Below are 12,820 nucleotides of genomic sequence, written 5' to 3' on the forward strand. Positions count from 1 at the left end.
AAAATAATGTTCTTATTTAAATAGTAATTTGTTTTACTCATTAATATAAATATCAACACGAACTTTCAATAAAATAAAAATTTTAATTACTTTTTTGTAAGATCGTTGAAAACTAATAATTTTAAAAAGGAATCCTGTAAACTACTGCATACCAGAAAACTGTACAAAAAAAGTATACAAATAATTAATAAGAATTTAAAAAATGGCTAACATCATCTCCCCATCTAAAAATATATTTACTTTAGATTAAACGGAATAATTAAATAAAAATTTGTGCGTTGAAGACTTAAAAAAAATTCACTTGATGACGTTATTTTTTAGGCCACGTAAGCTGCCAGCAAACCCAAAGGACGATAAAAAGAAGTCGTACTTGGAATGTAATTTAGGTGAAGTAACCTTACACCATCACGTACTACATAAAGAATCGCTTCCCGCGGGTAACTTATACACTACAGCTGCTGGCAGACAAGACTTGTGTTACACAAAAAATGTCCCTGATCTGTTGGACACATTGCTTCCGGCCAAAAGTCGTCGGCTGTGTCAAACACTTCCTAGGTGAGTCAAGACTTATTGTAAACATTAAAATACTGTAATGAGTCAAGTACGATTCGTACAACATTATTCATTAACGATGAACTTTATTTAAAGCTAAAATATTTTTATTTTCACATTAAAGTTGCTTAAAAAAATAATTTATTCGAATTTTATTTTTCGATTAAAATTAAATATAGACGCAAGTTATTCAGCTAAATAATAATTTGATGATCAGTAAAACTCTAATAAAACTAATTTAATAACGTTATTATATTTGTAGGCCGACAATAGGTTCTAACAACAAGCGCAATACAATGTACTCGACAAGAGTAATGTCGGATAGTCAGTCACCTCTACTGATGAGTAGTCGGAGTAGTGGTGGCAGTAATACAAGCAGAAGTCAACTTTCATTCGACTCATCAATCGAATTAGATAATCCAAGGTAAATGAATATGACCATTGACGATTACACTGTATTTCGACAAAACAAGTGCAATATTTTAAAACGCAGTTAAAAGTCTTAATAATATTTAATAATTATTTATAATATCTAAAACGTTAAAAATAAATGTTTATTGCCATAAACAGCCTAATACTTAAAGAAGATTTCACCGTCCGAAAAATATTTTCATTGACTTTCCTGTTTTCAAAATAAATTGGATTATTTACACCGAACATAAAATGTTACTAGTATCAAATCAATAATATACACATTTTAATGAGATTTTTTTTATATTTTCTAAAGATGTTCAACAAGTGTGAGTAATTAAAAATGAAAATAAGCTACTCGTTATTTTAGATTTTATTTCTCGAAATTGTTTTATTTTTATAATAATGGAAATATAATCATTAAAAATAATAAGAAATAAAAATGTTGTGCGTGAGCTACTGAAATAATTTTTGATTACATTTCTTGTGATTATTTACTTTTCGCGTGGTCGTGTTCGTTTTATTCTTTGGCCTACTGTGTATATTTATACCAACTTCAGCAAACTATCTCTTCAAAATTACGATTACACAACAGGCACGGACACCAATGCAAAAACAACATTGACTTTCGAGCAAGATTGTACGATTGAAGTAAATAAATAGGCTACAATATGTCAAGTATACTACAACTGTCAGATTGATTACAATTACTCACCACCCACGAGTTTAGATTGACTGCTGTTAAAAGACTTTACGGCAGAGGATTTAATAATATTACAAAACACACCATACGTTTACTTAGTGATTTACTGACATTAAAATTTTCATTTGGAAAATAAAGATTCATGTCAAACACATTTCCTTTGAAAACGACTTTAATGTTTAAAACAAGATAAAATATTTATAAAAACATTTTCAAAAAGTGATAATAACAAATTTTAAGTTCATAATAAATTATATTCAATTATTCTCATTAAATTAGGTATTTTAATTATTTAAGGTTCTGTAATCGAAAAACACATTATTATCACTCTTTTCATTATAGTGCAACTATATACTTTATTAATAAAATAACAATATAACATTTTTATCACAAATTTATCACAAATTTATTGTTAAATGAACATAACTCGATAAAATAGGCATAAAGTCCAAAAAGAAGTGTTCATTATTTTTTATTATTATTCTCAGTTTTTTTAAATCGTGAATGATAAAAGTTTATTTTAATACCTACTTTAGATAAATTATTTAAACTTAAGTAAAAAATTATTTTTAAAAAAGATCTAGAAGTTCATTCAACAAATTTCAGCAAAGATCAATAATGACTATTTAATAAAAAAAAAACATATCGTGTAGTATTTGGACACATTTTAATAAATAAAGTAATAAGTAGTTTAATAACTTCTAATTACTGTAATTATTATTGTATACTTAAGTATATTTAATAAAACAAATCTTATACAAATATTCACATTTAAAGTTATTTTGAAATAAAAATTACTAAATGCATTAATCAGTTTTACATCCTTCTATTTCCCGAACTTAAAATGGTATAGATAATGATAGCCCCTCTTTCATAATATCTCTTTAACATATTATGTTAAGGAAATGGTTCTTGGCTAGGCGAACGATGGACTTGACGGATATTATGACAAGCTTGCAGCAGAGACCAGTCACCATTAATGAGAAAATAACAAGAAAAATACACCAAAAAAATCATCTGCAGTGCAACTTCTTCAACAAAAACTATAACATCATATGTTTCCTACGCTAAAATAGTTGATAATTCTAATGGAAATAACGTTATTCTTAAAAAACAAATAATACTGCCGATTGAAAATGATAACTCCTCTCTAACGGAAATTTTATCAACCCTTACAAATATAACAAAACCTTTATCAAATATGTCAAGAACAGTTAGATAAGTTAGTAAGTAACTAATTTAAGCCTAAAAATCATAACAAAAAGAAGAAATGAATCATACATTACATGTCATATTAAAAAAGCGAAAAGTTTTCCTTACCAATAAACAAACAAACTAAGATCTTTTTGGAATGGACCAAGAAAAAACTATTACACTTTCCGTATGATTTAAAACAACAACTGACATCGAAACAGTAGTACATAAACTAGCTAATGACATTTTTGAAGCGGCAAAAAAGCTACACAAGAAACTTGTAAAAACATATACCGTAAGACAACTTATTCAGTGGAGATGAGAGAATTATTCGGCAAAAGCGCAGATCTAAAAGAAAATGGCACTCAACGCGTCATTTAGTAGATAGAACTGAATGGAGTCATTTATGCAAAGCACATTGTGAAAAAATCAAATAAGTTAAAAACGAAATATTTAGGTCATATTTAAACGGACTATCTGCTATGTTTCTTGCGATTACTGTTTATGGAATTCTACAAGAAAAATAAAAAGACCTCAAGCTTGCCCATCTTCTATTCACAAAGAAAATGGTACATTGGCTCGTAGTAATATGGACAAAGCAGAAGTATATGCACTTCATTTAAAACTTTTTTTTCAACTTAACGACATTAATTTGAAACTTGACCAAGTAAAATATCAACCATCAAATAAAACCAATGACAAAATACGGCACTATACACTACTATAAGTTGATTTTGAAATCGATACAATTATCAACCCTTAAATGACACCGTGTTTTATGATAAAATCAGCCCTCGTATTCTAAAAGAATTATCAAAAGAGCTATCATTTTTTTAACACATATTTACCACGTTATAATACGCACACATTATATTCCAGAAAAATAGAAAAAGGTGCAAGTATCATGTTGCTGAAACCTGGCAAGCCTCCAGAGCAACTTTCTTCATATAGTCCAATATCAATCCTCCCTTGTATGGCTAAAATATCGTTGGCACCCTGGGGATCGAACCCGGGACATACCAAAACATACGTTTCTACCCACTAGATCAGATTGACCCTCAAAATTACTAAATATAATTTTAATAAAAATTTAAATGAAATTATAATAATTTATAACATAAACATCGTAAATTTGTGCAATCATAATTGTATTTATGAAAACGATGTAGATTTATTAATAGTTTTTTGGATTAGTTTGTTAATTTTTATATTAAGATGGATTAGTGTAATAATTTGAAATACTTTATAATAGGTGTACTGAATTTCTAAATTCTCTACTCTGTGTAATTATTAATCACAAAAACTATTGATGTAATTCAAATTTTTATTGATTTTAGATTGTTGTCAGTCAACCAAAAATCCAACAGTTACTTAAATTTGTCTATTGAAAATCAGCAACAACCTCACTACTGGACAAACCCAAGCTTACCATCATCGCCAGCTAGAGAACGAAGATTACCTGCGACCCCACCTACCAGTCGGTCAGCCGCTATTGCGTCAATTATGGCCGAGACGCCTATTTTGGACCCAATATCGGGTAGACGACGGTTGCCTTACCGTCAGTCCAGTGTGGCAGGATCCAATCACTCTCTGCTTTCGTCATCAGATGGTGCGTCCGTTACATATGACTACCACAACGCTCAGTTGGACATGTTCTTAGAGGAATATAAACATTTGAGAAAAGAACTCACAAAGATGCAACGGACATGTGATACCTTACGACTATCTAATGCGTCTTTGGCATCTTCGACATTAATGTCTGACATCAAACCGGAACAACCAATCGTACGAACGCCAAAATCAATCCTAAAAAATCGCAATCAAGCCACGTACGTTTACGATGGAAGCACTTCCGTCAATCGACGCAACAGCTACCAATCGATAGATAAAAATCTACAGTTTTCAAATGAGCCTTATCTCAGTTAACAATGCTAACTTATTCAATTTGATTAAATTAGACATTTTTTATTATAATATTTTATTGGAAAGTGACCAATCAGTCTTTTACAACTCTAATTTTTAATTAAATTTATTAATTAATCATTTTCCTCTTTTAGTTCAAGAGGGCCATATCTCAAAAAAAGCTTTTTGAGATAAACGGTGTCAAAGTTTCAACCTTCCATAAGATAAGAGTTACATTATCAATTACTTTATTTTTATAATTCATATTAAATTCAAACAAACATGCATGTTACTTGCATATTTAGGTAGACAATAATAAACTATGTTGAATTATATAATGATGTCAAATATCACGAATTTTTATGTCCTCTTGCACTCTTAGTGAAATTTGTATCAATAGTTTAAAAAATTGAAGTTAAATCTGATTTATTTTAAGAAAAACATGATATGACTAACAGTAGTTACATTATATCTATTTTTTTTTTTAACTCGTTTTAGCAAATTAAACTTTCAATTATTATCGGAAAAATTACAAACAGTGTTCACGACATAAGTCTTGATCGTTTAAATACAAGTTTATTTAATATACGCTAAACATATGAGTTTACATTATATGGAATTCTAATATTTTAACAGTTAAATCAGTTAAGTTTCAACTAATTACTCAACATACCTTAATTAATTATGATCTATTTATACTTGAATTTTTTATTGAAGTATTTTTCCACAATTAAATCATGGCATTCTTCTACTTGTTTTAGTTAAAATTTTGTAATATTCTATGAAATTATTTCAGTGTAGTTAAGATACATTTCTTTAGTCAAGAAACAATCACATCGAATTTTGATAATTTACTTGACTTGATTATAAAAAATATACTGTTATGTAATTCTTCATTGGCTTTAAAGAATTATTTTAATTGTATGATAGAAATAAATTAAATTTACAGTTAAAATATTAACAAAATTACAATACCATTTTAGGTCTGAGATGGATAATTGTTTTTAGTATAAATCGAACAATAACAATATTGTAAAACATTGTACTTAAGAAAACAGTTTCATAGTTTCTATTAATTTTATTATTAAATTTATTCTTTCTCGTGAAATATAATTATTGTTACTGTACGAAAATGAAAAAAATGTTGAAAATAACATTTTCTAAAACGACATTTATATTTAATAATCATTTTCCTTCAATGTAAGTATACTTTGAATGAACGTTGTAATATTAACAACAATATCGTCTTCTTTTATTTGAAATTATACTTTAGCTGAGACTTTCATTACGTTCATTTTACCGAAGTTGAAAAAACTGTAATGACTTTCTTTTTTTGTGGCCAAAATGTTACTTCAAGTTTTTATTTAATAGCGGATTAAATTATAGAATTTGTTTACTTGTCAAACTGCAATTTTAGTACTGAATTATATTGAAAACATTTTTAATGACAACAAATTTTCAATGTGAAACCTAATTGCATTATTTATGACCACCAAACCGAAATAATTTTACTCATTGAAAATGAAGTATTAATGTTTTTATATAAATCACTTTTTTATAAATTGAATTATGTAAATGTAATAATAAAATTTAATTAGAACCGCAATGAGTTATTCAAATTAATTTTCAACATCTTTACTTTGGTAATTCTGAAAATAGATCGATTTTCAAAATTTAGACGTATCACTCTTTGTATAATAGTTATAAATTAGTTTATAACTACACAATTTCCAAAACATAAAATTGTAAACATGTAAAAATCTTGAAACTTTAAATTAAGGTTTTGAAAAATTGAAGGATAAAGGGTAAACATATATATATATTTAGTGATAAGTTATCGATTTAAGTCATGTAAATATTTAAAGTAATTGATTAATTTTTGTTATATAAAAATTATATTAAAAAAACTCTAAAAAAAATTATTCAACATAATAAAATTTTTACTGTGTTGATTCCTACTTGTTACCTATGTATCATTTGATGTTAAATACATATTTGGTTGTTATAATTTTTATCAATAGGATTAAATAGTTGTTGTGGTATAGTGGTTAAATGTAAATTGTAATAAACTATTGGTAATTTATATATTTTATGTAATTTAATTGTTCTACTATACTTGTTCTTTGCAGTTATCTTATATTATATAAATAAATAATTATGATAACACATTTAGAATATTTTTATTATGAGAACTGATTAAGTAATGGCATAATGAAAATATCGAATCAATTTAGCTTAACATTATTAACAGAGTAAACCTTATAATAACTATATAGATAAATACATATTTGAAGTAATTGGACAAATGTAACACTGGTCAGTTGTAATAAGATGAATATTTCTCCCATGATGAATATGAAAAGCAATCGTGCGAATGAACAGAAACTAAGTATCATTATTAAACTGAGCACTTTAATATTTACAGTATTTTTAGGATTATTTAATGAATGAGAAACATAAGTGGTGTCAGTAAATGTTGAAAATTATATACAATTGTATATTATATATAAATATTTTTAGTGAGGGGTTTATCAAGCTTCAATAGACTCCAATTTTATTCTAACGAGTACGGTAAGTAAAGAAATATACATAGGAGACATTTTTACTAACTCAACTAATTGAAGTATAACTGATCTTTACAACATTAATAATTTGACTCTGGATGATTTTGACCTTTATCTCTCCCAGGTAGAACCCAATCACATATGATATTAAAATACCATGAGAATTATTAAAAAGGAGTTATTTACATAATCAGCAGTTCATTTTTTATTCATTAAAATGAATATTAAACTTTTTTCAATAATTTCAATTTTTAAATAACAATTAACCAGGGTTATTTTTGTCAGGCCGTAGTTCCCCCTGTGTGCGTTTGTTATATGTTCCATAGTTACGGCCACCATCTTTTATTATCAATTTGGCTTTATCATATCTCATAAAATTAGTAGTCATAAAATAGAGAAAAATTTATTTTAGCAAACTAATACTTTTTTTCTTTTATTTTTTCCTTTATTTATGGATATTATTGCTCTTAGTTAAGTTGTATAATGTTTCATTAATACTATAGAGATAAAAATTTATATTTATCATTAAATATAATTAAGAAATGCATTTCATTTTAATCTAAGGTTTATTGCAATTGATCTAAGGTTGGAAATATTTGTAAAATTTTTATAATTTCAATTCAAACTTTTTATAGTATAATTTGTTCTTTAAACAGTAATTGTGATAACTATTATAGAAAAAATCCAATAGTAGGGTTAAAAGCAAAAAAAAATTAATGCAATTTCTTAAAATTAAAATACTAATATTAATGTTAAAATTAAATACCCAATCATCCCTATAATATGTATAAATGTATCATATCAGTATCACTATTTTGAACTTTATTCATTTGACTGTTATTGTTTTTATTCTCTATTATACAAGACAGTTAAAAAAATAAAATTTTCACCCTTATGAAGAATGATAGATGGACCTAAAAAGTACTTAATAGTTGGTAAATTAAAAAGTATATGAAACTAAAAAAATTATCAATATATTTATTATTTTAGGGAAAAATAAGTCATAAACATTAAATAATCACTCTATATATTATGATATAAAATCACTCCTATTATTTTTTGTAAAATGATCTGATCGGGCATATTCATGTTAAAAAATCCTTGAAAATAACTTAAATATCATTATTTATTTTCCATGCAATATTCAACATTTAGCTTGTAAATAAATTTAAATTTTATATTTTTAAATTTTTTTATTAGAAATACCGAAAGATAATGTAATGCTTGCATAGTTTATTTTCTGGTGTATGAAAATGTTTAAAAATGTAACTCTGATTATTAAACCAGCATTTAGAATAAATATTGCAAGTCTCTTTTACCTATAGGAAAAAGGCCTATGTATTTAAAATTGTATAGTCTAAAATCGATAAAATAAAATATTTGAGCTTTCCTTATAGGAATAAAAAGTACTTATAACTTTTATCGTACAATGATTTATTTTAGAAAATATATATTAAAGAAATATATGAACAAATCCCTTACTTGTTTTTAAGTTTAGTATAAACAAATAAAGCATACCTACATCAAAGTAACGTTTCAAAAATAGAACCCCAGCACAGTGGGGAAACAGTAAAGTTGGAATGAGGAAGTTTAAATGATATTTGACAATGAATAACAATACTATCATAAAAGACGCTGCGATGCGAATCTATTAAATTTCATAATTTATATATTTTTTATTTTACAATTTCTTTAATTTAAAATTTTACTCGAATGCTTGTGTTTTTTTCTGTGTTTGGCGGCCAATTTCACTTAGTAGAACAATCGTCGGGCAAAATTTTATTTTAATATTGTAGTATACTACAAAAGCTTTAAAGTTATATAAGTTAGAAGTAGTCAGGTCTTCGGGAATATTTTCAAAAATCGAGTCAAAAAAATAATTGACAGCGCGATTTGTCTCTTTCAAACTCTTCCTGCACTGTTTATAGATTTTTCAAAGAAACATACCCAAAGAAAGCTTAATATCTCTAGTATACCCTATTAAAATTTTATTTGGATAAATGTTTTTAAAAATTTTTAAAGTCCAGAAAAAATGTTTTGAAAGTAAAATTTTTATGGTAAGCTAAATTAGTGACATTTTTTTTTTTTATTTCTAAAAATGAAGATTTTTTTCAAATTTTTGGTGCTCATAGGTTCATTTACATAGAAATCTTGCTTATATTAAGTTCTATTACACCTATTTCTAAAACCACTATTTCTACTCTGTGTCAGATTACAAACCTATTTCTATACAGTCTTATATTTCTAAATTTTTTAAAAAGGTTGTCCTTAATGGGATTTTCTCTTCATTAAATCATATTATTATAGAGGAATAATATGGTTTTTGTCCTCAGCGCTCAACTACCACGTGTAACTAGGATTTTGTAATTTTATTTTAAAAACTTTTTAGCAAGATTCCCAAGTTGATGTTCTGTATACAGTGTTTGGTGAACCTCTTTTAGCATGATTTGGCTCTTATCACCACAAAAGATAGCAATGGGTAAGTGTTTAGTACACAATCTAACTTCTTTTTAGTTTCCTCTTATGTACCTGAAGGTGGTCACTTATCTTCAATTTTAATTTTTTTTATTTGTGTTTTGCTGATGATTTGATGCTTATTTATTAGCAAGTTAACTCTGATAAAGACTGTATCAAGCTACAGAATGACTTGGATAAATTTACAGAATAGTGTATAAATATATGGTTAATCCTTAACTTTGAAAAATATCATGTAATGACTTTCATAAAGTCTCTGTCTTGTAATATTTTTCCTTACAATCTTTGGGTGCTATATTTATGCTTGTTATCGATTTTGTATTAGACCTTGGTTTTAAATTTAATAGCTCATTAGACCCTAAATCTCACATGGAAATAGTATCTTGTAAGTGCTTAGCTTTGTAATCAGACTAACTTCCAACATAAAACTAAATTATTCTTTGAAAATGTTATATTCTCAATTGGTCTGGCTAATTTTGTGTATGTTGCTATTGTTTAGAGTCCTCGTTTTTCATCTGATGCCTGTCAAATTGAAAGAATGCAACAGAGATTTTTACGGCATGCTTGATTTATATTGGGTATTTAACATGCACTTCATATTAATACTCCCATTGCAAACAAACTCATTTCGATCGCTGGCGGATCGTATAATTAATGCAGGCCAAAATTTCCAAATGGATTTCTGGATGGTAAAATTAACTCTACTAAAAAAATCTTAAAATTAAAAAACGAATTACGCATTATGTAATTCTATCTACAAAGATATTTAGAAACTAAATAGATCAACTATAGCGCTATCTAGAGTTGAATAATTTAATTTTGTTATAAAGGCGACTTTAAATTTGTTTTAAAAGTATGTAAGTGACACATTTTAATGAATAATATATAGCAGCAATACTCAATATTTATAAAAATACACATGATTAGTTTAAATTGATATAATTAAAATTTGAAAATTTCCGAAAGCAAATATTTATTAAAAAGAGACCATACAAAATAGTTTTTTTTATATAAATATTAAATTGACTATTTTTTGAATGAAGTAATTCTAATTTAAAAAAAATTTTGTATAGGGACCAATCCAGGGAGGTAGTCACTCCTTCAAAAAAAATGTATGCCCTTATCTTGCCTGTCGGAGTATTTTGGCTCTGAGAAAAGGACTGTTGACTGACAACAGCTATACAAATATTTGTATTGATACCACTTGTTAATTACTATAGATATTATAGATAATTATTTATTTTCATATTCGACCGTTTCATTTATAGTAATTAGTTTTACGGTATTACTATAGATTATTTAACACATTTTAAAAATTATTTTATAACATTTTATAGTGTACTATATTTAATTATATATTATATTTTTAATTTTAAAATGTTACTTATAAGTATTTAATTTGTATTTTATAATTAACATTATTTCACTGATAAATTAAATTAAAAACTGATAAATAAGGTAGTGTTCTTGAGCCTATTCTCTATTTAGTTTTTATAGCTGACATACCAACTAGCAATAAAACTACAACAGCTATATTTGCTGATGACACGGCTTTATTATTATGTGACAAAGATCTGTCGATTACTACAAATTATTAAAAAAAAACGTTGATAAATTCTATTTAATACCTAACCCGATAATTCTTGATGATTAAGTAATTCCAGAAGAAAAATTAGCTAAATACTTAGACTCTGAACTAAATTGGAGTAGCAATTTTTTTATTAAAATGAAAAAAAAACAAATTAAAAAAAAGAAAAATAATATGTATTGGTTAATCGATCGTACATTATAATTTATTAATAGAAAACAAAAAGCTACTTTTTGGATTGTCAAAATACAATTAATGCAAAATATAACTTTACATACTATTACCAATGCAAATACACACGAGAGAAATGACAATATTCACAAAGATGTGATAACATCAGCCAAAGAAGAATTTAACGGTACGCTAAGCTACGTGAAAACCGTTTGAAGTTCTACGTTCAAAAATCTTCATTATAACTTCTTAATAATTCTCAAGACGTCAGAAGATTAAAACGATCAAAACCATAAGACTTATTACAAATTTTCTATTAATTTATGTAAATTTTACTAGTATATAAGTTTGGGGACTCTTTATTGGATGTTTCCTACCATCATTGTATATTATATCTTGACTATACACTTATGTAACTTTATATTTATGAACAATTTTAATTAAGACCGCAAAGTCGTCTCCAATAAATACTTTAAAAATAAGTAAATAAACAAAATTAATTATAATAAATACTTTATTATGAATTTATCAAATAAAAAAAATTATAATTGTTTTTAATAGTCAATATACACACATTTTTTAGTTTTTAAAATATGGTTAAGAAATAAGTACAACATCTAATTTTGCGATTGCATTAACTATTTCTTAAACATAAAGTGAGTGCACAAATGAATGCATTCCGTGAAAACTGAACGAAATTCAAGGAATGCATTCATATTAATGCATTCTTTCCAAACACAGTCAAAATTAAGATTTAATATATTAAGTTTAATATTATCATAAAAACACATTTGGACCTCAAATAAAATACATGTCTTAATGTATAATTTGATATTAGTAAATGTAAAAAATATTAATTTTAAAAGATGCTATACACTAGAATTATAATATAATTGTCTAATAAAAACATACTGCATGATTAATTTATCATTGACCACTAGATTTTTCCAAAAAATACCCATTATTTGGACAAAACAAATTTTGCCTTTATTGAATGATATTTATTTCCTTATTTATAAGTGGTTAAGTACTCAATAGGGATGTTCCTTATCCAATATAAGAATGCAAACTTTATTTTTAAATGGTAGTACACATATTTAATCATATTTAAAATGTTAATAACTCAAAATACCGGTTAAAAACACATTTTCTAACGTTTAATTAAATATGTACCTTGCGATTTAAAAACAGTTAATACCTAAGGGATGAAGGCCTAATAAATATTTATCTATATGCCATATGTTATAAATTGTTAAACAT

At 26.0% G+C, this 12,820-nt stretch overlaps 1 protein-coding gene across 1 annotated transcript in view; it reads left to right on the forward strand.

The window, feature by feature from the left end:
• Positions 1-5,517, forward strand: part of LOC126903503 (uncharacterized) — an 89,843-nt gene extending 84,326 nt beyond the window's left edge. Inside the window, exons 4-6 of the mRNA XM_050681677.1 lie at positions 322-555; positions 815-976; positions 4,198-5,517. Coding sequence (XP_050537634.1) covers positions 322-555; positions 815-976; positions 4,198-4,786 — 985 coding nt within the window. The 3' untranslated portion in view covers positions 4,787-5,517. The remainder of the gene's footprint in view (positions 1-321; positions 556-814; positions 977-4,197) is intronic.
• The last annotated feature ends 7,303 nt before the right edge of the window (positions 5,518-12,820 follow it).

The sequence above is a fragment of the Daktulosphaira vitifoliae genome, unplaced genomic scaffold, assembly GCF_025091365.1.
Source record: "Daktulosphaira vitifoliae isolate Bord-2020 unplaced genomic scaffold, ASM2509136v1 Scaffold_4, whole genome shotgun sequence".
NCBI lineage: Eukaryota > Metazoa > Arthropoda > Insecta > Hemiptera > Phylloxeridae > Daktulosphaira > Daktulosphaira vitifoliae.